The following is a 26,262-nucleotide window of genomic DNA, read 5'->3' on the forward strand; positions in this document are numbered from 1 at the left end:
TTTGGTACAGAACACAAGCGTATCCAAAAAAAAAGTGTTGTAACCACAACAAATTTTAGACAGAACCCCGTACAAACTCTTAATGTGGTCGAATAGCCTAATTAGAGAGAGGCAGTTGATGCATGTGCAAGTTATTTAGGTTTGTGGCGGTGTTGTGCACAATTTAGAGGCATCAAGGTGAAACTTTCTTTACAAAGATCCACTTTAATGTCTCTAAAATGCTCTAAGAATGAATAACAAAAGAAGGCTTTTTACAGTACTTAAAGGGAAATCCTAAAATAAAATCCTCGGCTCATATCTAATGTGTGAAGTCTGTCTTGACGCTGAGCAGCAAAGAGACCGACTGCTGTCACGATATCATTTAAAGAAAATTCCTGGAGCTGCTCAATGAATAATGTAGCAGCTGCTCGGACACTGACAGCACCCAGTGGTGATTTTGCAAGGAGGTGGGCACATAATTGGATCCGCAGCTAAGAATCTCTACAATCAAAACTCCCTAACATGTAAAACCTCAAACTGGAGCTTTGTGAGTCACTTATTTAGTGTTAGTGAATCAACAAAAGGTAGTGATATCAGTAATTCAGTCAAGTTCTCATGTCTGACAGGGAGACAGCAGTTGTGATATACAACTAGGTACATTTACTATTTCTGAAGTACTTTTACCTTTTTTGATTACTTCCATTATACGTTACTTTGTACTTAAGAGGCAAAGATTGTACATTTTAGTCCTCTACATTACTTTGAATGCTGCATCAACTAGTTACATTGCAGAAATTGTACAGATATTCTGCATGGACTGAAAATATATGTTGCTGTGTTAGAGGTAGAGCATATTGAGGGCGCATTATTTTAACGTTACTGCAGTCACTAGCAGAGGAAAGGGTGTGCTGATACTCCTCCATTGATGCATAATATTTAAAAGGGCAGCATTTATAGGCATGATTGAGGAGTTAAAAAAATGTTTTATTTATTTCTGTGTATGAGTCATATGACACAAACTTTTTCAGTTCCCTGCATCTTCCTTAAAACATCATATTGACATCATTATCACAAGAATAAGGAATGGCAGGTGAAATCATTAATAATACATTAAACTTTGGTCAAGGGGGAAGTTGTGTTTTCGCTTTCACCCATCACCTTCACAGCTAAAGTTCAGCTTCTGGAGCTTTGAAAGCAGGTTTCCAGATTGAGGATTGTTTCTTAAAGAGGCACTCCAGTGATTTACAGGGTGTATTGACACTTCAACACTTACGTTTAATGCTTTAAGAACTCTTGACAATACTTTTTTTAGCCAAATTTTAGACAAATTTCTGGACAAATCATCTTTTTCTTAATAGAGCTTTGCAAGTAAGTATAAAAAGTAGCATTAGTCGTCCCATGACGAGGTAGGTTTAATATACAACTGTGGTTATTAGAGTGAGTTAAGTTCATCTACATTTTGCCGACAGATAAGTGCAAGTATACAGCAAAAAGACAGTAGGTTTAAAGTTTTGTAACATCAAAAATGTGGACTTTATGCAGAAGATCATGACTCATTTTGATAAAAAATAAATAAATTAGATAAAATGTTTGGGGCAATGAAGACCTCAAAAATTCAAATTTAAGACGATTAAATGACTTTTAATTTTTTTTAAAATCTTAATACAAATTTTTACTTTTAATTTCATTTTTTTGTATTTAAATTTAAATTTAGAGAATTGTACTTAAGATCTTTTAAGACTTTTAAAGGACCTGCAGACACCCTGGATTGTGTTATATTTAAAGGTGCTGTATGTAAGAATGTGACCAAATGTACTGGGGACACTGCTAATACTGCTTGCCGTGCTGCTGTAGCTCAGTCGTAACTGTAACTGATGCTGAGACTCTACTGACTGTGTGACTGGTAGACGGTGGTGGGTGAAGAAACAGGCCAAAACACAAATTCAAAACATAAACATGATTTGCAGACTGCAAAAATTTTTTTAGATGCAAATATTCTGGCTGTACTATTGTTGTCGGTGAGATCAGTATGTTATATGAACATTATTCCTTAGTCTCTATGACATATTAGGAGGATTTTACGACTATTTGCTTTAGATTTCTTACATATAGCTCCTTTAAATTTGTGTTTTAAATTTTTTTTTTTTAATTTTAATTTCAATTTTATAAAAGGGCGGCACGGTGGTGTGGTGGTTAGCACTCTCGCCTCACAGCAAGAGGGTTGCCGGTTCGATCCCGGGCGTGGGAGCCCTTCTGTGCGGAGTTTGCATGTTCTCCCCGTGTCAGCGTGGGTTCTCTCCGGGCACTCCGGCTTCCTCCCACAGTCCAAAGACATGCAGATTGGGGACTAGGTTAATTGATAACTCTAAATTGTCCGTAGGTGTGAATGTGAGTGTGAATGGTTGTTTGTCTCTATGTGTCAGCCCTGCGATAGTCTGGCGACCTGTCTAGGGTGTACCCTGCCTCTCGCCTGATGTCAGCTGGGATAGGCTCCAGCCCCCCCGCGACCCTCAAGAGGATGAAGCGGTTAGAAGATGAAGATGAAGATGAATTTTATAAAATTATATTAAAGACCTTTCAAGACTTTTTAAGGACCTGCAGACACCCTGGATAGTGTTGCACATCATGACAATCGTGTTACTTGTGAGAGATAGATTTTTTTTTTTTTTAAGATATTTTTTAGGGCATTTTTGCCTTTAATTGATAGGACAGTCAAGTGTGAAAGGGGGAGAGAGAGGGGGGGTGACATGCAGCAAAGGGCCACGGGCTGGAGTCGAACCCGGGCCGCTGCGGCAACGGCCTTGTACATGGGGCGCCTGCTCTACCACTAAGCCACCGACACCCCTGTGAGAGATAGATTTTAAACAAACAGAATAGTAAACTCTGAAGCAGTGGACGCATTGAGCTCAAAAAAAGCTTGATCCTACATTACCCATAATGCTCCACAGCATCTCCTGCTACACACTTCCTTCCTACTTAACACCCACATCTTTCAAATTCAATAACCCTTGTTTTCATGAGACATAACACAACTTAACTGAGGCTGAGCTGTCATCGTCATTATGAATAAATTGACCTTTATGTGTAAAATTGGTGGAGTGCCCCTTTAAATCACCTGAGAAAAAAAGGCTTGTGTCACCTCTTACTTCAGCACTAGGTGTCACCCTTACACACATGACCATCTTTTCTGCAGATACTGTATTTCCTAATGCACTGCCTGGACAGACAAGCTGCAAGACACACCAAGTGTGCATGTCTGTCTCTGACTTGACATGTTGACAGCTGCCTAACAGTCTCACATTTTTATATCCCCCCTTCTTGTTTTTCAGAACTCTAGCTTTCTCTCAGGACATGCCCCAGCCTGCGCTCTCCACCTCCTGAGAGCTCATGCTAATTCCTATGCTGTGATTTGCTGTTTTCTGTGGGGTACCGTGTTCCCACAGTACAATCTGATTGGCTTTTTGAGAGACCCTGCAGGTTTGAGGGGGAGCGGGCTTCCACTGTTACCACAAATAGAAAGTAAGAGATAGATTTAATGACAGAGGTTACAACTCTGATGAAAGCAGCTACCAAGAAGGAAGGAAAACAGGGGGAAAGTGACAAAAGAAAGAGGCATTATGAGATAGAAATATTACAAGGAGAAGGAGAGAAGTAAAATCCCAGAGTGCCTCGGCGGACCCTGCAAACAGGTAGGTGTTACATACTGTAGCTGCTGCAAGGCAAACAACACAAGAGCTCTCTTGAGCTTGTGACTCTGGGTGGTTGATTTCTAAAAGTAAGCTGATGTCACTTTACTCTTTCATTAGTAGTTTTCTCAGGAACTCGTTAAGAAAAAACATGTACAAGCATGTGTGTGTGCATGTGTGTTGGTATGTAATCAGTATCTCCTCTGCTTTGCTGTTGAGACATGAATAATCGCTCCATCGCCTGGTGGCTGAGACAAATCGGCCTGCCCCAGTACACTAAGACACTAGAGAGTGAATATTATGGTCTGGAGGTATGTTAATATATGAAATGCATCTGCATGTGCTTGTTGATATCTCTTTCTTTCTTTTGTTCTCTGCATCAGTTATCATAACCCTCAATTACTCTTTGTTCCTTTTCTACCCCTCCCTGTGTTTTTCTGTCCAGGGTTTGTTGAGTGTAACGGATGGAGAGCTGAAGGATGCAGGAATAGAGGATGCAACACACAGAGAAACCATCCTCAATCAGCTTTCAAGACACCGACAGACACTGGATCCACACTCTGGTGACACTCACTGGCTACATGCGAGCACACAAGAGCTGGACAACAATATCTATATTCAGAATGTTTCAAGAAATGTTATTATTAAATGTTTATTAAGTGGAAATGTATTGTTTTGTATCCAAGCCCTACAAAGTTGCGACTAACCTCATATATTTCGATGTTGTGATACATATTTATATCTCGGCCTGGGATCTATCTGTGATCCTATCGTAACTTTTTTTAGTCCAGCACCACCACAATATCTGAATTTCAGTACAGATACCAAAACAATACTTATTTTGATTCCTTACTTTTAGAAATATAAGCATTTTTTTCAACAACAGCAGCAGCTATCTATGAATGACAACTGGTCGGTCCACTGCTTTGTTTCAGAATGATACAATAATTTTAGTTTCATCATGAAGTCAAAACTTTGTCCAATTATTTCCCTTATGACTACATAACTGCAAAACTACAAAACTAATGTCAGTCCCATCAGTCTGTGCTTTGTTTTTACTGCTAATTAGCAAACTAAGGTGAACATGGTAAATATTAGACCTGCTTGACATCTGCGTGTTTACACTGTCGTTGTTAGCATGCTGATGTTAGCATTTAGCTCCTCCGTAGCCTCAGAGAGTTGCTGATGTAAAACTTTTCTTAAATTAAATAGTCTAAAACTGGCAATTTTTATTTGAAACACAAACAAAGAATGAGTAAGGAGGTTTATGAATCTGTCCAGACATTCAATATAAGCTTTCGGTAGGCCTACTTGAAACATGAACATGCTAAGTGTCACACACACATTTCACTCGGAAACTAAAAAAGCATTTTGGTTCTATATACAGCCATATTAATAATGGAAAATTGTATTTATTAATATTTTGATATAGATTTCAGTCGTGTCATCCAGTGCTAGTGAATTGCTCACAGTGACACAGTATGACATGTGAACATGCTGACACATGGCATCAAACACACAGATAACTTAGACTCATTACGCTTAAGGTTTAAGTGCAGACTGTGAGTTTTATTTGCACTTAATTTTTACCTTTTATTTGCAGCAGATATGGATGACATACTCATCTTGGATATTTGATTACTTAAATGTTGATATGTTCAAGTCTGTGTTATGAAACAAGCCTAAAATTAAACTTATCTTTTAATTATCCTTCTCAACTTGCAGACAGCAGTATCTGTTGAAATCATTCATGCTATATATACAACTGTTTATCAAGTCAAAACACTATATATCAAAATGTATTGGGGTCTTTAATGGCTTGTTCCTGCTTGGTGTAATTTGAAGAAGTTGAAGAAGTTAAATATGAACTTCCAGAGAGTATACGTGATGATGTCACAACTTAAAGTATGTTGTATATGCCTATCCATGCACACCAATGAAAGGAATAGTTCAACATAGAAAATATGCTTATAGCTGTGTGACTGGAAACAGATGGAAAAGCAAGCAAAGGTAACAAAAACTACCACCACTTCTAAAGTTTGCTAATAAAGATGTTATATCGTGTTTGTTTCAGCTTCATATTTACCGGACAAACGTGAGAGTGGTAAGGATCTTCTCTTCTTTTACTTTTTTATGACAGCAGGTACGCATATTTCTGACATGACAAGCTATTCCTTTAAAATGTTCTTTTGTCCACCTAGGTGTTAAAGTGATACGCAGGGTGAGCCGAAAGTACTCCCTAGGATCGTCTATGGATCTGGTGAGACCACTATGTTAACGCTACATAGCATCACAAAACAGCAGTCATCACCTGTAACACCTCCAGCCCCCCTTTTTTTTTACAAGATAATGCAATTAGCATTTCCAGGATGCACACTATACCATTTCCTGCAGGTGAAGCCGAGGAAGGATCTGTTCCGTCATAGTGTCCTGCCACGCCTCCAGCGTTCTGATAAAAAGCACCGCCTCTCTGCCTCCTGCTCCCAGCTACGCCCCCTGAATGAGGACAACACTATCAGTGAGGTGGAGCACTGTCAGGACACCAAACGCAGGTAAGATGACCTCAAGTGTGTGGTGTGTGTGTGTGTGTATGTCTCTGTGTGTGTGTGAAAGAACACCACTGCGTGCGTGTTTGTGTGTGTGTGTGTGTGTGTGTGTGTAATCTACTTTCTCCAGGTTGGCTAATAATTAACCAGTGCACCATAAAATGTATGTTAGAGTTTGTAAGGTGAAATCTGTGACTTCAATAATCGGGCGACAGGCTGAAAAGACAACATGAATGAAAATCCTTCAGGGAAATAAAATAAAATCATTGTCTTTACTTTAATTACTTTCAGCAACCAGAAGACCAGCTGCTTTTTGATGACTAACATAGTAAACAACACACCTTGGGACTTTGATATTTTGGTCTCACTTCTCCTCCAGTGAGAAGTCAAGGACTCAGTGACAAAGACGAGTGTGTCTTTGAAAGCTGTTAAGCTTGAGGTCTGAGCCCTTAAAAAGAAGACTGTTTGATGCAGGTTCACTTTCAGCATTACCACTAAAGTACTTTCAGCAGCACCATTAAAGCATGCCGATAGTTTCGGTTCTGTGTGTTATCAAGTGTGGAGATATCCAAACCTCAGATTTCTGCTGCCTCCACAATGAAATGGGAGTGAATGAAATTCAGTTTGTGATCCTGAAAGCACTAAAACTTTACATTTCATTGCCTCAGCAGAAACTTGTCTTTCCAGAAACAATGCTCCACTTCTTATCTTCTTTTGTCTTACTAACATGGCAAAACCTAAAGATATTGGCAGTGTTGGGGAAACTACAGTAGAACTACGAGCTACTTCACAGTGAAAGGTTGTTATCTTAACTGCTCTCAAAATGTTTAGCTTGTCAACGTTAAACAAGTTTCCAAAAGTAATTAAACTACATCCAAACTACTTCACAGGAGGTTATCACAATCTGAAATATCATATTGTTACATGGAGCTACAACTGTACTGACACTGAGTAAACTGAAGGTGTGTTTGATTAAGGGACTAGGGTAGGCAAATCCTCATCCAGGCAGTCCGAGGTTGTGTTTTAAGAAGAGAATAAGGAGCAGCTGTTGGGATGGAATCATGAATATGCTAAATTTCTGGGGAAATTAAATTCCATTACAAACATCTTGGTTGCAGACCAGATGTGATAGCAAAGAAACTCTATAACAGAGGATAATGCATTACAAGCTGTGCCAATGGTACGAAATGGTATACAATTCCAGTCTCCTTACCAGGTGTGGTCATCTCTCCCTGGCATGACCCCACTTTGTTTGAAAGTGATGTAAATGTTGTATGGATGGATGAAATCTGAGTCAAACTAACACAACACTATATGCAGTACAAATTAATTGTTTGGTCCTTATTTTGCCGCTCATTTTTATCTGCTAGCTTAATGTCTGACATCAACGGAGTGTAAGATCATGTCAGTTGTTGCTTGATCTTAAGTATGTTGTTAAAACACAAACATGTCTCACACAAAGTAAATTTTCTTCTGATTTGTCTATTTGAAATAAATGCCATTTCCATGTTAGAATGTTAAGGAAAGGTGGGGCTTGTGAAAAATGGGTCCCATATTTACCTCAGTGACAATGTGGTGAAGGAAATGATCAAAATCTGTACTCACACTCACTTTTCCCATTGAAATGAATGGACTCAGGGCTGCTACTTGTCTCCTAAAGCGGCAGGGCAGTGGCAAAACCCACATGACATATACAGGAAATGAATCAAAATTTGGGTCATCTTGGTTTACCAGCGGTCTCTGATATTAGTCACATAGTAGGTGACTGTCACTGAATGACAACTGTGGTCAATGAGCTGTGGTATTGTGCCATGTTGTATGGTAAAAAACGTAATGACACTTGGACTACTATGAATATGTAGTTCGAAATTAACCAGATAACTACATGACCCAAAGATACTGAGATTTGATGTAGTCACACTGCCACCCAACTAGGCCTACAGCAAATTATAGTTAAGATGGTAATTAAACTACATGTAGTTAACTACTCCCCAATACTGGATATTAGTTTACTGTGAATCCTCAGAAGATGCTAGAACAAGGTAATATTTGGTATTTTGCTTAACAATTTACTTACACAATGTTCTGTCAAACATTTCATTAAATAATTTTTCAGGTGTATGAAATACTATCAACCTTATTCCTGAGGGCACTACTGTAGAAATGATTAGGGGCGCAACTTCCAGTGAGATAGCGGATGTAGCAGTAGTTGGTCCCATAGACTGTCTGTGGTTAGTCCCAGTGGCTACTCTTGGTGGTTAACTGCCAATGCTGGTTCATTTTAGTTTAGCAAATACTGATTTATTTTTCAACAAATATTTAACTAATGTTAACTTAGCATTTTCTAAAATGTCTAAGCAACTGTGTGTTGAACATGTAACCAGAACAAAAAGGGATCGTTCCTGTTGCCAAAGGTACCATTGATATGAGAAATAAAACCACAAGAGTTTCATGAGACATAGCGAAAAAGTTTTAAATCAGAATTTGCAGAGGAGAATGACCCCTAGACTGACAGGTCCGTCATTCAACATCAGTACATAATATCCCTGTCTTTCCCCATCTGACTTCATTCTGAACCTACATTAGAAGATTGCTTGTATAAAATTAACTCCGCAACTTACCTTGAAATATGTATTTAGTCATTAGGGCTGAGAATGTGTTACTGATTTACTGTACTACTTTTATATCATATAAAAAAATGAATGCCAAAACTTATTTCTTTTATTAGGCTACTAATTTATATTACTATTACTGAAGTCTGCTGCTAAATTCAGCTAAATGTTTCACTCAGAACGGTTTTTAATATATCAGAAGTTATAAAAAAAAAGCATGTAAACTGCGTCATTAACACAGATGAGTGGAGGATTAGCTGGGAAATATCATATTTTTTCACTTTACATGGAGCTACAATTATTAACACTGAATTATGTTAAGTGTTTGCTGAATGTGTTGGTATATCTTAATAAGTCATCATAAATCATCTTTAGAAGGAGCAGATGTTTACTTTTAGCTAGCTCAGGCCATGTTAAAGTTAACAATATTTTTACGGAACAAGGCAAGCTAATTGCTAGCATACTCGGTTGCTTTGAGATGGCTGTCAGAGATGGCAGAGGTATGATCACATCATCCCGTTTGAGCTATAACAGGTGGTGTGTTCAACATTTTATTTCCCAGTTGCTCTTGGAAAGAAGAACAGAGTACTGTAAACATACTGTTACCATTGGAAATTGCCAGGTTCAGTTCAAGTAAGGTATCATGGGGGCTAGGAATAGGGTGGACAGGGACCTATATAAAAACATACCAAAGGCCAAGTTATAATGCAGAGCAATTCAGCTGCCAAACATATTTAAAATTTTACTGGAGCCAGAGTTTGTACTGCACAGCTGTACTTTAGGCAATGGGGGAAACAGATATTCAGGGGTACAAAACATGATTAGGACATCCCGACTAAGCCCTCTGCCATTTAATTTTTCATGTCCTTTTTTGCTGCACTTAAAACCCATAATTATCTTCATGATTAAGAGGTAAGTGGAACAATACTGTAGGTTATTGTAATTTAGGCAAACCTACCCTTTAATCTGGCTTTAACAGTTGTTTCCTTTCATACATAATTGACTTATACTAATAACAAGTGCTGTAAGTGTATAAATGGAGGCTGGCTGTCAAGTTCAGGCACATCTCCATTCACCAGTCAGAAAGTGCTGAATGCTGAATACTGGTTGTAAACCAAACATGTGGATCTCAATGAGTTAAATAGTTCTGTCTCTCTACTCTGATTGGCTGATGAGCCTGGGGAAAATAACTCACCTGACCGCACTACATGTAAATATCGTTTACGTGGACTAACCAGTCCTAGCCTGGGAACAGTGTGTGTTGGGCAATAACTCTCAGTATGTGTAATAAAAAGTTAGTCATATCGACATGTCACAAGCGACTGAATCAATACCACATGTGGGGTTTGTGGTCTTGTGCCTCCCTGTACAGCTACCTACCATATAATGCTGACTGTAGCCAGGTGATGTGTCAGCTCGGTCTGTGTCGGTATCCGAGGAATGCCAGGCAGATAGCGGTGTTTCAGCACCGGGGCCCGGGGCGGGGGGGAGGAGGAGGGCTCGGGAGAACTTGTGTGTACTCGTCCGAAACTGCGCAGGGAGGAGGTCGAAGAGGAGAAAGGGGGGCTGGGAGGGACCGGCGCGGAGACGGCTTGAACACTACAATTCCTCAGCTGTTGTTTGGCGGTGTTAGTTTGGACCACAAACCGTAAAACATGTCCGGGACGAGCGAGCTGTGACGAGGACTGACAGGTAGGACCGCTGACCGCCCGGAACACAACGGTTTAAAACAACGGTTAACTTTAATTACCGCGAGACTTTCGAACGTCAGTTAGGTTTTAGACAACGTTTGTTCGAGAGTTGATTTAACTTGGTGTGCAGCGCTTTACAAACATTTATTACTGTATTTGACATGAAGCGTTTAAAATCCCACTTTTAGTCTTTTAGAACAAAAACGTCGACACTGGTGCTTTGGGTATTTCTTGCTCGTTACTTACCTGTGGCTGTTTAACTACCTGTTGCACAATATTGACTCTGAAGCCTTTATGTTCCAAGTTAGACCAGCAAATCATATTGCAGTAACGTTAGCTATTAGATTTGAGGTATCAGATTACACAGATGAATAACAGTGAGATGATGAAGCTTATTAAAGTTGTTTGAAACATGAGGTGTCAGGTTGCATTTCTCAATAGTGGCTCTGCAGCACATTGCACAGGTGTTTCTGTTGTGTACTGGGCCAACGCCCCTCAAACAGGATGTTGCACCCTCTTACCTCATAAAACCCCCTAAAGCTGTTATGTTTCTGGGTGTTTGTGTTTTTATGTGTCTGTTGTAGCTGTCATTAGTTTTTAATTGTGAACATACAGCTTCAGTGGTTGCCTTTGGCACACCAATGATACCTAATGGTGAAGGAAGTACTCAGATTTTGTAGTTAAAAGATACTTGCCAAAAGAAAAAAGACCATTTGTCAATTAATTAGTCATGCCGTGTCACCTTGAATTCAGGATGAAAACTTTGTCATGCTTGCTTTCCTCCACAGAAAATGGCAAATATATTGATTTACTGATTGATTGGGGACCAGTTTAGCAACAGCAAAACTATATCACAACATCTGCTTACAAAATCTCTCACACAACTCCTGCAGTATAATCCAAGTCTCATTTATCAAGTTGTTGCTCTGTACTTCCAAAACAAAAGCGTTTTTGCCACAAAACCTTAGTATTGGAGTTTGACTTTGAAGGGAGCATATATTCAGATAAGTTTAGTCTGAAACAGTTTTAGTGAAAATGCAAGTGTATGACAAGCAATGAGCATACAACTAGATAAATGAGACTTGTATTATACTGCATGAATTGTGTGAGAGTTTGTAAACAGATGTTATGATATAGTTCTGCTGTTGTTAAATGTGGTCCCCAATCAATCAATAAATCAATATGTCAGCCATTTTCTGTGGAGGCATGTAAGAAAAACAAAGTTCTCTTCACAAGGTCAAGGTCACATGGCATGACTGATTTACAGATAGTAATTTTCTGGGTGTAGTATTCCTTTAAGTCGCACAAAAGTCGCAATACCTGAGTAAAAATACTTGTGACATATAAAAGTCATACATTCAAAGTTTTAGACAAGTATTTGCATCAAAATAAGTACCAAAAGTAAAAGTACCCATCTTGTAGAATGGCTCATTTCAGCATAATGCATAGCCTATTATATTATTTAATTATGATTATTGATGCATTAATGTGTTCATCGCTTTAATGTTGAAGCTGGTAAAGGTAGAGCCAGTCTCACAAATTTTATCTGATGGCTAGCATGTGAATTTCCCCCTGGGGATCAATGATTTTAACCTAATCGTATGTTTTCTATCTTATTTTAATCTTGTTTTTAATACATTAATGATATTAGCATATATAGTATATGTTGTTAATCTGAATCTACAAAGTAATCAGTAAATTAACAAATAAATGTAGTTGAGAAAAAAAGTACAATGTTTGCCTGTAGAGTTTAAAGTAGCCTAGCAGGAAACAGAAATACTCACTAAAAGTACATGTACCTCAATATACCTAACTTGGTTTGACACAACACAACTTCAATAAATGCTATGTTATGAAGGTTATCATGTTGAGCTGTTAAAACTGTTTTAATGAGGTGCTGTTTTAACATTTGTGATCATTTTGGATGCTGTAGTTTGTGGTGGTGTTGAATTGTTTGGTAGATGAACATGGGAGAAACCTCAATATAATGCATTACTTTAATCATAATAATACATTTTATTTACAGAGTACTTTTCTAGATACTCATTAACACTTTACATGACTAGTTAGGTCAGTAAGTAAACTGTACACAACACACTATAAGCGCAGGATAGTATTGTAGAGTAGAGCTGAAACGATTGTTCAATTAAGATTAGTCGATCAATAAAGAATTAATTGGCAACTAATTTAATAACATCTTTTTTTTTTTTTTTTTTTACACGAGTAATGCCTTGGTCCAGCCCTCTCAAGGCTAAATGTCTTTAGAACTAGACAAAACACAGAACTTGAAGACACAACCTTGGGTTTTAGCTCAGCCATAGCTACAGAGCCACTGAAGACACCAAGGTCATCTTCCTGTTATTCTGTCTGAGTTTAATGTGTGGAGGTTTTAACAACATCGGGTGACTTCAGATTTCACAGTTAAAAACTTACATGTGGTGGATATTTTTTAGACCATATTTTTAGATTTTATGTAGTAAAAGATCCAGTATTTCCTCCCTAAAAATCTGTTGTGTGCGTGTGTGTGTGTGTGTTGTGCTTCAGTGGATGTTAATAGTTGTATTCAGGGTCAAAGCAGGGTAAACAAGTACACATCACACACCGCTGTTTGAGCACATCCCTCCAGCAATCCTGAACACATGATTTGTTACACATTGCTAACCTCCGTCCACACACAAACACACACACACACACACACACACACACACACACACACACACACACAGGGAGGCATAGATGTGGACTTACTAGGATAACAGTTCATGAGATGGCAGGGAGTTATCTAGTTGAGCCCTGCTGTGAGTTCCCTGAGCTGTTCATCTGTTAGCCGTGTGTTTACAGAGGCAGGAAGGTGGAAGCTTTGGGAGGAAGGAAGGAGGGAAAAGAGGCAGGCTATTAAAAGTCCCTCAGTTTTTGTGTGGTGTTAATGACAGATCCAGACCTTGGCAGTGGCCTTCCATCCTTGTACTGTTCGTGTTCAAAGAAAAAACATGGCACCATCATCTGTGGCTCCCTGGGGTTGAGTTAAGTAGCTCCAAATCACCTCTCCTCTTTTGTTTTTCAGCAAGAGGAGGATTGTCAGCGCATACCTCAGTCAGCTGAAGGTAAGAGGTTAAGCACACAGCCCTCTCTAGCCCACTATAGCTGCCTCTTTCTTTCTACAGAATTTCCTTTGTATCCTTGAACACTGGAAATACGAGCAGAAAAAACACACGGAATAACTATAGTCTCTGCTGGGCTCCTGCTGTGTGTCTTGTAGGTGTTTGGTGGTCGGAGAGACATGGACTCATTAAAGAAGGAGCTGGAGGAGGAGCTGAAGCTCAGCACTGAGGACCCGAGGAGCCATGCATGGTACCACGGACCGCTGAGCAGAGAGGTGCTCAATAGACCATACTATTCTCGCTGTATTTACACAAAGTATATCAAAAATATACTATACAGGATTTTCTTAAAAAACACTGTCTAGACTCATACAGAATTAATCCCTCTCAATCATCAGTTATGACCCAGTAGAAGTGTGTGTGCCTGTATTTTCTTACTTTGCTCTCATTTTCTTTGCTCGTAACGTTTATGGGTGATTACCCCCACAGCACTCAGGAGAGGTAGGGGGTTTATAAAATTGTAGCAACCAGGTGCCAGACAGTAAGCAGCAGACACAGAGCTGAACAATGCAAATATAGAGAGGAGAAACGCCAAATGAGAGTGAATCTGGGGTAGGTTTTGTACTTTCACTTTCGCGGACGAGTGCTTTCACAAACACTAAGTCAGTCCTGCAATGTATATCATAAAGGAACTAATTGACTAATAGTTGGGACATGCACTTATTGGCTTTTGTGCAGAGTTAGATGAGAAGATCAATACCACTTTCAGGTCTGTACGATTAAATACTAAGCTGCAGCCAGCAACCAGTTAGCTTAGCTTAGCATAAAGACTGTAAACGGGGGGAAACAAGTAGCATGGTTCGATCCATACGTAACTAAATCCATCTGCCAGCACCTCTAAAGCTCACTTAAGATTAAAATAAAGTCTTGCCATCACCCTGGAGTTGCTAGGCAACCAGCAGAAACACAAGGAAGTCACTGCTTCCGGCTGAAAAGTAGTTAGGGGAATACAACCCCCTGTCATTTATTAGATAATGTATTAATTAGTGAGCATAAGAGGAGCTGGTAGAGAGATTTAGTTCCCTAAGGATGGAGCCAGGCTTGCTGTTTCCTCTTGTATCTAGTATTTATGCTAAGATAAGCTAACCAGCTGGTGTCTCCAGTTTCTAAAACTCAGTTGCCCGTTCATGAGGTACACATAGCTAAAACCAACGCAGTCTTATGAGACAGTCTTGCAATAAGTCCTCAATCATGAAGGTTATAATGCTGACCACCTTAACCTACTGCCTTTTCTCCAGGCTGCAGAGTCCTTGTTTGAGAGGGACGGAGACTTCCTGGTGCGAGACTCAAGCTCCGCACCTGGGGACTACGTTTTGAGCTGCTTTTGGAAGGATGGGCCAATGCACTTTAAGATCATACGAGTGATCCTTCGTCCCAAAAAGGTGTGTTTATGTAATGTATGGCAAGTGGGGGATAATCAGTAAATTTTAATTTAATTAATTGAGCAACTTTGCCAAACATTCACTGGTCTCAGCTTCTTAAATGTGAGGATTTTTTTTATTTATATTACTGTTAATTTAGTCTTTTGGGTTTTTTTTAGTGTTGATTTTTAGCAATTTGAAGAGGTCACTTTGGCTCTAGGGACTGGTGACTGACATTTTCATCCCCCTTGACATTTTCTAGACTAAACAATTAGTTGCATAATTGGAAAATGAATCCTAAAGAAATAGATTGTAAATACATTTTCTGTGCAGAACATTCTATCTTTGTACATCAAACAATCATCCATTGTAGGTTGCTCAAATACCTCAGTAGCTTGGCAGCTGTAGACAGTTTTGATTCACAGCAGTTACAATAATGGACTCCAATAGGAACCCAGTGTCAAGACAAATTAAAAAAAAAATTTTAACATCAGAACTTCTCAAATCACACTTGGTGTATAATCCACTTTTCTGCCGTTGATCATTATGTGTAGTACGTTCCAAATACTAACAGTCTCAAAATACACATTGTACATACACTATCTCTATCTAATACTGCCCCCTTACAGCTCTGAAACTGAGGCAGAAATTGATGAGGAGATGATTGTTTGGAACATACGGAGCATAATAGACTTTTTGATGCTTTTTAAAAATGTTCCTCCGACTTTGGGTCGCCACTGTAACTGCTATGAACCCAAGCTGACCTTCGCCAAGCTGCCATCTATAATAGCCACCTTTCTAGTCTCTTGGGGTTGAGTGTCTGAAAGATTTTTGTTGGACTACTCCTTTAAAGGCTCTGCCTGATTTATTATGTGTGCTCCTCCATCTGTGTGACAGGGCTACTCTCGGGAGCTGTTCCAGTTTGAGGAGGATCGCTTTGACAATGTTCCTGCTCTGATCCGATTCTATGTGGGCGGGCGTCGGCCCATCTCTCAGGCCTCGGGCGCTGTGATCTTTCACCCAATCACACGGACCCTTCCTCTGCGTGTCATCACTGAGCAACACTCGGAGTCTACAAGCAGCAGCAGCAGTAGAGGTTCAGGGAGAGAAGGACACAATGAGGCCAACAAAAGACGCAGCTTCAGCTCTACACACAATGACACACTGCAGGTCATCAATCCACTGCTGAGGTGGGAGGGAGTCTGTTAAAATGTAGCGCTGAAACACACTGCATGCATAAAAATGCAAATAAATAAACTCATTAATTTTATTTTACGCATGGCAGGAGTGGAAGTCAGCCTGCTAACTTGGAGAACGTTGGACGCAGGCCTTCACTTCAGTCTGCACAATCTGACAGCAACCTGCGAACAGGTACATTATACACACGTCTGTCTACTGTCCACTGGATGCACGTCTTCTGTGGCTGCTGGAGACAAACTGCTGTCATTCCTGTCACTGTGCTGTCATGCAGCAGAGCGTCTTGCTTACGGCTCATGTGGGGCTCCTCTTTCCAATTATCTATATTTACGCGCCAGGTCTATTTTTGTCAGAGCAGCTCGTAACCCTGAAGCGTGAAATTCACTGATAAATGTATTTAAATGCTAATATTTACTGGCAGTTGACATCAAGTGAATATTTAATGATGCGTTTTCCTTTTCTTTCTTTGCCAATATGTACAAACAGCTAAACTAGTTTTCCCTCTGCTAATATGCACTGTTCAGGAAACACAGATAAAGCAATAAAGATGAGAGAATGTGCTGCGTATCGAAGTTTAAACAAGTTAAGTACAGCCACAAAGGATCTGTTGCCTCATTGATTATAAACGAGCTGCAATGCTGTTTTTCATATTCTTGTAAAACACCAAAAATATGAGCAACATTTGTGGTCAGCGTAGTCTTCTCCTGCAGGGTCAGCCTATATTGTTTTTCCAGGATTGATTTGAGGAGGTATAAAAGTGTAGAGCTAAACCATCATGAGAACACGTAGAAAACCCAGAATCCTCCTCATGACACTGTGTTGTTTTATCTCTCAACTTCTCCAGGTGTCCCACAGAACACTCAGTCACAGAACACCGGCCCCGCCCCCATCTCTCCAGTGTTTCGCACGGGCAGCGAGCCCCTGCTGAGCCCCCGACCACGACACACACGCCCCACCTTTCCAGGTGACACACTCATATGTTTATTAATGGTCGGATTTAGAATATTGAACAGCACAAATATCCAACTGGAGTCCTTGAACCACAACATAAGCACCGTGTAGCTCCCTTGTTTGGTTCAATAGACGCAGTAACCACATCTTTTTCTCGCATTCCCATTGTCCTCTCAGTAGTAAAATCTCCCCCTCTTCAGTTACCTCACTGATTTCACCAAATCCCACAAAATGCAAAAGGATGCAAAATAGCACAAATATACAAAACAAACAGCTGTCAGAAGGATAGCCTATCTGTCAGGATGATGTAACTAAAAAAACCTGCTGATGGATGCATCTGTTACCTTGGGCAACAGAAACCTTTCATGGAAGCATAAATTTAAAACATTGCACCACTCTTTTACTTCTGTCAATCAACATTCATCAAAGGTGTCGGTCGCCCTCCCATAAATCAGGTTTAACACTTCATTTGATGGGTCTGTCATTTCAGAATATTGGAAGTTTTCCTGGAAACCATTTAATCTGGCTTCATTTACAGGTCAAATAGAGACAAAGTCCTGAGACGGTTATTTTAGTGAAGCAAGTTGAGTTTATGGGCAGCTGTGAGTTTTCAGAGGAATTTCCTTTAAAGAGGTGTACCATTTTAATAAAACAAGCAAAAATGTAACTGAGAAACTGACTATAAGAAATGTTTTTTTTAAGTGTTTCTGAGATCCTGTTATGACCTTTATGTTCGATAAAGAAGCATGCACAGGTCAGCGCTAAACTCCTCACACGTTCTGCTAACTGTGTAATCTGACTCTTTATCCTGAACCTTTCTGGGACTCAACTTGTGTCTAAGAATGAGTTGGCATCTTATACCATAGCAGCACCTCCTACAAATGTCGAGACCGACACAGACGCATAACTCCCTGCCTCGTCCCTGCAGGTGGTGGTGTAACTTTGCGAGGTTCAGATGGTCAGCTGCACCCGAGAGCTCCTCCTAAACCTCTTAGGGTCTCTGCCGTCTTCGCTAACGACGTCCCTCCCCCACCCATGGACCGGGACGTTGACCCCTCGTCTTTTTACGATGAGCTGGTCGTCCAGGTAAAGAACTCCGTGTTTTTTCTATTATCTCTCTTTCTAATTGGGGAACAGAGGAAGGCCTTACAGGGTGAGAGTTCATGTCCTCTTGCTGTTGTGTCCAGGTGCCACAGTCTCGACGGAAAGGTCATGTGGACAGACTGCGTGCAGAGGAGAAGTGGCAGAGCCGCGCCCGCCTCACAGAGACTTCCTTTGGCTTTTTGGAGGCACAGGAGAAGAGTGACGCATCATCACAGCTGCCTTTGCTACCGCAGAAGAAGGGGGCACAGGAAGCTGAAGACTGGCATTTTGAAAAGCCACATGTGTGTATAAATTACGAGTTTTTTGTTTATAGATTTCACATTTTCCTCTGTTTTAGTAAATACAAAAGTGACTTCAGCAGTGTTTTATAAGTATTAGCTCCTGTATTACAAATCATGTAGACTTAACATAGTTGCAGTTAATTTTTTAAACACATGCTGTACCGTGTTAGTTTTTCTAAGTGTTCTTAATTTCCTTATAATATGAAAAGCAGTCTCCTGAATTTGTTGGTGTGTAATCAGTGACAGAGCTGTCACGTCTGCATTCATTTTTGTCAAAGCTGCATATTGTTACAGTTAAAAAAATAAGTTAATGAGTCAGTTGACAAAAAGATATTCAGAAAAGAAGTCATCTTTTCTTAAAATACCAAAAAAATCAGTGGTTTCAGCTTCTCAAATGTGACCGTAAATTTGAATGTTTATTCTGATTTATTGCACAATTCAAACAAGTTTAAAGAGTCTGCAAATAGATCTTAATCTCAAACGGAAAGTTAAGTATAAATGATTTGTGGTAAATATTCAAAAACATGCAGCAAGCCTCTTTTGTGATCTGGAAACAGTGTCAGAGATCATGTGCAGGAATGTAGTTATTATCCTAAATTATCACTTACTGTAGTTTTAAAGATGGGGATTTAAGAGGATCTGATCAGGATTCAAATCTTGCAGTCTGAGCTTCACAATAAAAGAAAGCTGTGTATGTTCCAAAACTCATGTCCACATGCACCCTGACTATCCTCATGTTGTTTACCCTGTGACCTGTCTGTTTGAAAAATGTTACACGAAGACAAATTTAAAAAGTAATACAGTGATGATCAACTCTGTGAAATAAGCTGAACACTGATGACCTACAGTATGTAAGGCCACCGAGGCTCAGATGTGTACTAATGTTGTAATATCCTTCTTACTCCATCACAGGTGGAGTCAGTCTCGTGTTTCCAGCTGGATCAGTTTGAGTCGCTGCTCTTGCCAGAGAACAACCGACCTCTAGATCCCAGCATCCTGCTAACACTCAAAGAGCTCTTCAACCGCTCAAACACCGAAATCACCGCTCTGCACATGCTCAGTGTTGACTGTCAGGTACCTCTCCACGGGCTAATGTCAGAATCATTATGTGCTTCATTTTTAGTTTTTGCGCACATGATAAATGCAGTGAAAAACAGAACGTATAACAGCATATCAAGTGTTGAAATCAAATGCAAATAATAGGCAGAAACTTCCCTATTCTGAATGATTCATATTGCTTCAGTTAATTTATTAATCATCATGACCAATTATATTTTAGTATGATCAGTCCAGAGCACGTCTCAGAGGGTGTGTGCTGGTCTGTTTTGTACTCCAGCTGTCTAAGACTTCCTTAAAGGAACAGTTCAACCCAAAATCAAAAATATACGATTACTCAAAATAATCCACAGACCTTGTTGTGAACAGTTTCATGTAGGAACTACTTTCTTTCTGTCGAGCTCCTCTCGCCAATCCTGTAACTCTGCAGAAAGAAGTATGCATCTACTCATGGACAAGAGGCTCGTGCTTGTGACAGAGCAAGATGTAAACATTAATGTCACTTCATCCTCGGCTGAGCTTTAACCTTCTTCTGTGCTGTGATACAGTTGGTGGGTATAGTTTGGTAAAAAGACGAAACTGCTCACTGCAAGGTCTGTGGATTATTTTGAGTAACCAGTACACAATTTCTGGAAAGATACGTTAAGTTTTTAAAATGTATTTCTTTAGCGCTTTGAGCACAAGCCGAGCGCCGTCTTGTTCCAGTGTTACATACGTGAGAAGGCCAACATCTCAACGGCTGATTTCTCCAACACTCTGACTCTTACACCCAAACAATCTAGACTGATGAACAGCACCACAGGTAAGAGGAAAAATCTACATTTTGGATTTTGGGGTGAACTGTCCCTTTAAGAGACCTCTGGCACTGTCTTAAATTTGAGTATTTTTAAGTCATAAAAAATTTGATGAACAGCTTTTAATGTTTTCTTTATGAATCATAGTGGGATCTTTCACTTCTTTCTTTCACTTAAGTTCAAAATGTCCCTTTTATTAGTTTAATTCAATGAATATTGACTCTGGTTGATGACATTCAATGAAGTCAACAAACCAAATTCCCACAAACTGCGAGCAGCTTGAATAATCACTCATTAATGAACTGAATATAAAACCTGACTGGCCATTGATCTGTCATTTTTGTGGTGCTGCAGGTCGCACGCATCGTCGGGGTGACAGATGAGCAGAAGAGGCTTATGGGAGTTGGATCAGGGTTGGAGCTGGTCACTTTGCCGCACGGACACCAGTTACGACAGGATTTGTTAGAAAGGTACATGCAGTGACACTAATAAGTGTGGGTTCATCCATATTACAAAAAAACTCCAACATATTTCCTCACTTATCTCCAGTGGTATCAGCCATGCAGATATTGCTGACATCACCACAAACAATGCATGTGAATGGAATTTAGTTTGTGGTGTAGAATGCATTACAAAAGTAATGTGACAGCGACATCTCTTTCCAGACTCGTCACTGTGGATAATACACAGAAAACGCTGTTAAGTTTTCAGCAGGGCTATTTCTTTGGTGAACAGTAGTTTTGTGTTTATCCAGAGTAAGTGGAAGGATGTGGACAGAAATGTTGCTGCATTTTTACAAGTCATTTTTAAATTTCATTCACCTTTATTGAATCTATCTGGGCGGCTAGATGCCACTGGTGGAAGACCCTCACATTATTTAATCCTCTGCTTCCTCACACCTCCGATCCATTAATCTTTCATTTTTTTAGGCATCATCTAATAGCACTGGGAGTCGCAGTGGACATCCTGGGCTGCACAGGGACTGTGAGTCAAAGGGCAACCGTTTTACATAAAGTAATCTTATTGGCTCAGGCCCTGAAAGAACACGCCCATGACCTCTACTCCTTCTCAGCAGTGATGAAGGCCCTGGAGATGCCACAGGTAGTGTCACTATGCTTGCCATATGCAAACTAAGGAAAAGTGGAAGTTTTCTTACACTCATGGCATGTTTGTGTGTGTTCACGTGCAGATAATGCGACTGGAAATGACGTGGCGAGCGCTGAGGAGGAATCACACAGAGACTGCAGTTTTATTTGAGAAGAATCTCAAACCCTTCATGAACATGCTGAATGAGGGAGACGGTGAGTCATGTGGTAGATTTGTCTGATGTGACCTGTCAAACTCAGATGTTATAAATAAAATAAAAATAAAATAAAAAATAAATAAAAATCTAGAAGTGTGCTACATTGCAAGTGCTTAGGCCTCCCATTTTTATAAGAAATTAGAGAAGAAGAATCAAAATACAGACGAACTTATGGGAGCCAAAGTCATCTTGTTTGTCTGCAATGTAAAAATCAAACTTATTGAAAGAAAAGCCAAACTGAAACTGATCTTGTCTCATTGTTTGAGACAATTTATCAGACTTCCTGCAGCTCCCTCCGGAGCCCCAGAAGGCTTTATACTATCTTTTTCACATTCTGTATGCAGTAGTACTCCAAGGCATATAAAATACTTTGGAAGTTAAGCACCCTTCTTCTTTAATTAAGTAAAGCTCTGGGGATGAAAACACCTGTTGCTCCAGACAGGTTAAAATAAATGCTGCATAAATAGGTTTGTGACCCACTTTTAAGTCGTGAATGTGTTGCATCGAGTCTAAAGAGTTCACATATTTTCTGTAGACTCTGAGGTCCACGGTCCCATAGCCGTGCCACACCTGGTTCCCCTGCTGATGGCGATGGAGGGTGATGACCCGGTGGAGGACAGTGAGCGAGGCTGTGAGCTTCTCTACGACGTCCTTCAGTCAGCTCGCAGTGCCGCGTTGCACGCACAAGATTATCAGCGGCACGCACACTCTCTGCTCACAGGTATGCACATGCATGTACAGTAATGTCAGATGACAGATGACGGGCCTCATGAAAGAACATTATTGTATTCTTATCCTAAATATTTTACCCTATATGGGAGGTTTTGTTCTTGTGAATACTCCATGACGGATTCACCAAACTCTTAACTGCACAAAGTAGGGCTGGGCGATATGGAGGGAATCAAATTTTGATCAGTAATGTGAATGTAATGACTAAGTGGGTAAAAGCAAATCATAGAATGTCTAGAACAGTCTGGTAAGTTCAGAAAATGACATCACTTTAGTGTAATGCCGTGTTTAAAACCATAAAAAGACAACTCTTACAATATTAGGATACCTAAAATCTAGGACAATACATCACATTATCAATATATTGTGGAGCCCTAGAGCAAACTTGTCATGAATAGCTTGTTAAAAAACCATAAACAAAACACAAACAATGGTGCTAAGCTGTATAAGGCGAACTGCTCTGCTCCGTTTGTGGGCACGTTTCAATCACAAAATGTTTTTACCAAATACTAAAAGGATGATTTTCCTAACAATAACTGATTTGTAGAAGTCGCCCTGCCAAAATATGCTGATAAAAGCTACAAGACAGAAAATGCCAGACCTCAAACTGTCAGCCCAAAGACAATGACATGGTGAACAGAATGTTAAAGGTATACTATGCAAGATTCTCCTAAAAAACAGTGCATAGAAAAAGGTGCCAGACTGTGAGCCACAGGCATCTAAGAGACACAAGACTGAAAAAAAACAAATACAGTGAGGCAAAACACGAAATGAGGAAGGATATGGGGTTGACTTTCACATTCGCTAATGACCCTATAACCAACATAGAGTCTCCTACATAGAGTACCTTGAATTTGCTTAAGTTTATTTAAGTGAAAAGTAGTTATTCATATATTATTTATCATTATTTTTATTTAATTGATCTTGAAAAACTCAAAATTCATTCAGACTAAGAAATCGTATTGAAATTCTCCAGTCAAGCGGGTTGAGAGAGGCAGACTTTCTGTAGATGACTTGTACGACAGGTCTGGACCACTTAGAGTTTTTTGAATGAAAAAGAAAATTCAAAGTACAAGAAATTTGATGAATTCAATAAATTCTCTTATTCTCAAACACCTCATACACGCCACTTGAGAACTTAACTGTTTGTACAATTGAAAGGTGGACACAGTTGCTCTGGCAGGAAGTATAAGTATATTACACTTAAAAAACTGATGTGAAGACACATCACTCATGGTATCTGATCTCATGTCCATCATATTGTTTCAACAGCAGGCTGGGAGCCAGTCCCCGAGCTGCTGGAGGCTTTCCGGACAGAGTTCGCCCTGCGGCTTTTCTGGGGTCATTCGGGGGCAACGGCTGACAGAGAGGAGCGCTACGAGAAGTTTGACAAGATTCTTTGTGTACTTTCAGATAAACTGGAACCTGTGGAGATCACCCCACTACAACCCGACCCTCTAACCTGAGCCTCAGGGCCTGTTTCACTAAGTGAAAGGTGAAGTCAACACTTCCTTCACACGAGGAAAGAAAGATGAGAGTAAAAATGTTTTTAGTTGCATCTCGGTGTGTTGCGGTAGCCAAGGCAGAGATCTTACCCCTAGGATCACACAGACATAAAGGAAAAAGTTATTTTGGAGATGCGAGAGACTTTCAAGCTTGTCAAGTGACAAGTTAACTTATAAAAGAATGAACTATATCTGGAATGTGTGGGCTGTCCTTTACTGTGGAGAAAGCTGCGCTGGATTCATTTTCCTTTTACAGGAAATCTGAAATTGTTTACCCCAAAACTAGCATCTGTTTACTTCTTTCAGTGTGCATTTCACATCAGACACTGTTTTATCCGTCAACACCACTTGTTTGATACTTGAGAATCCGGAGGACCAACATGAACATTATTAAAACTGAGTTAGTCCCCTTTGTACATAAACTGCTGCTGTAAGGGACCACAGTGGAAATTGTGTTTTTCATTTCAGTGTTTTTAAAACAATACATGTATTTGTTTGATTTTTGCATGAAATGTTTCTCATAAATGATGCTGTAAAGAAACAAAGAAGACCAGGAATGTTTTTTTTCTTTATACTTTATGACTCAAACAATACATGTAAATACATACTTTTCTTTTTAAAATTGGATCATACAATAAAACCCCTTAAATGTGGAGAAAACTAGTGCAGGACAGAGTGGTACAGAAAGAGATGGTAAACCTTATGTGGCACAATTAAATATTTTTAAAGTCCCCATGCACTCGAATATGTGTTTTGCCTATTGTTGCTTCTCTCGGAAGGTGCAGAATGATGTTTGTGCAGAAGTTTCTCTGCAATCGCCTTTAATCTGAGGTTAAAACACGTAAAAACAAATGTCCAATTAGTGTGATGGGAGAAGAAGTAATTCAGGGTTCCCACACATTCGTTAAAAACTTTTTCCATAAAATTTTATGCCATTTCCATGACATTATTTAAATAATTATAAAACATGTAGGACAAGCCTATATACATGTAGCGACACAGCCACACATAATTAAACACACTTATCAGCCGCTCAGCAAACTGTTAGCGTTTGCCGACTTAACTCCCTCCTTAGATATTCGTGCTGCCATCTAGCTGCATGTGCGAATAGACCAGACTGTCACATACGGCTAACTCCAAGGCCACGCCCCTTTTGGGGGGGACAGAAAACTGAAGATCCTGTATATAGATGTAAATGCAACATGAAGTGTGTTTAGATTCTAAATTTGATGAGTTGCATTTATTACTTGTAAAACAACCAGTTTTTTTAACGGACTTGTCTAATAATTGTTTTGCGGCCTTGCCTGAACCTGAACTTCCATCATACCTTCATAAATTAAGGCCAACATGTTCCTTTAGTCGTCCTCCGTTCAAGTGGATCAGTGACACAAAAACCACAGCCAGATAGTACTTATCTGCACACCTATGTCCCAATCATATTTGACTGAATCACCAGGTATCGTAAGTGTTGTCTGTTTGATCTAGACTGAGATTTAGTTGGAGACAAAAGTCTGATGCTGATGTACTGTGGCAGCCTCCCACTCAAGCTAATGTTAGCTATCCATCAGTAGTAACTGTCATTGGCATAATTTAACGATTTACCACACTGACAGTGAATATCCACTCATCTTATGGCCTCAAATCTCAGTGTGAAAGCCTTGGTTGACCTGCCACACAACCATTTCTCAGCATTTCCTGTTTCACTGATCGTGTGACAGCATGTTTTCTTTCCAACAATAGGGGCCACGGCCTTGATGATGACACAGTGTTGGTCTGTGTGTATTGGGGAGATACTAGTGACATTTCATGCACTGCAGCATTGGATTTTAAATTAATATTCAAGGAACATATTTTGTATAATGTGAGACATGTTTGGGGATTTTTATGAACATATTTAAAATAATAGCTAAAGCTTTTTTTAAAAAAAAAAAAAAAAAAATCTGTTGATTTTTTTAATTTTATAAATTTCCTGGGAATTTGATGACTGTGGGAACCCTGGTAATTTCAAGAATTTTTAACTACTTATTTGACTGACAAAACTTCTTTTAAGTGAGAGTTTTTATGTGTCTGTAGTGTGTCTTTAAACACTCCTAGCAGATTTTAAAAGTGCTTAATCTTTTTTTTTCCTGTTCACTACTTGGCAGTGATCCAGTGAGGGGCTGAGTCTTAAAACTTTCATTTCCTCCCTTTGAATCCTGATGTCATTAGTTCTTTGGAAATTTGGTCGAACAGGTCATCTGGATTTCAATTCAGAATAATGGTAACAATTGTTTCATAGGATCTGAGAAGGCCTATAAGACTGAGAT

General features: G+C 39.6%; 1 protein-coding gene across 5 annotated transcripts; it reads left to right on the top strand.

Annotated features, from left to right (window-relative positions):
• The first annotated feature begins 3,653 nt into the window (after positions 1-3,653).
• sh2d3a (SH2 domain containing 3A) lies at positions 3,654-24,363 on the top strand. Of its 5 annotated transcripts, XM_049572219.1 has the most exons (19): positions 3,654-3,668; positions 4,111-4,228; positions 5,740-5,769; positions 5,867-5,925; positions 6,060-6,217; positions 13,579-13,618; positions 13,774-13,890; positions 14,914-15,057; positions 15,934-16,226; positions 16,322-16,407; positions 17,078-17,197; positions 18,113-18,270; positions 18,372-18,569; positions 19,482-19,643; positions 20,774-20,889; positions 21,349-21,520; positions 21,609-21,720; positions 22,258-22,443; positions 23,724-24,363. In XM_049572219.1, the coding sequence occupies exons 4-19, from the start codon at positions 5,917-5,919 to the stop codon at positions 23,915-23,917; spliced, it is 2,265 nt and encodes a 754-aa protein (XP_049428176.1). In that variant the 5' UTR covers positions 3,654-3,668; positions 4,111-4,228; positions 5,740-5,769; positions 5,867-5,916; the 3' UTR covers positions 23,918-24,363. The 5 variants fall into 5 exon arrangements, with proteins under 5 accessions (XP_049428176.1, XP_049428173.1, XP_049428174.1 ...); XM_049572216.1 differs by lacking the exon at positions 3,654-3,668 and having other exon boundaries at positions 3,979-4,228; XM_049572217.1 differs by lacking the exon at positions 3,654-3,668 and having other exon boundaries at positions 3,979-4,228; positions 23,727-24,363.
• The last annotated feature ends 1,899 nt before the right edge of the window (positions 24,364-26,262 follow it).

Source organism: Epinephelus fuscoguttatus, linkage group LG3 (assembly GCF_011397635.1).
Source record: "Epinephelus fuscoguttatus linkage group LG3, E.fuscoguttatus.final_Chr_v1".
NCBI classification, from domain to species: Eukaryota; Metazoa; Chordata; class Actinopteri; order Perciformes; family Serranidae; genus Epinephelus; species Epinephelus fuscoguttatus.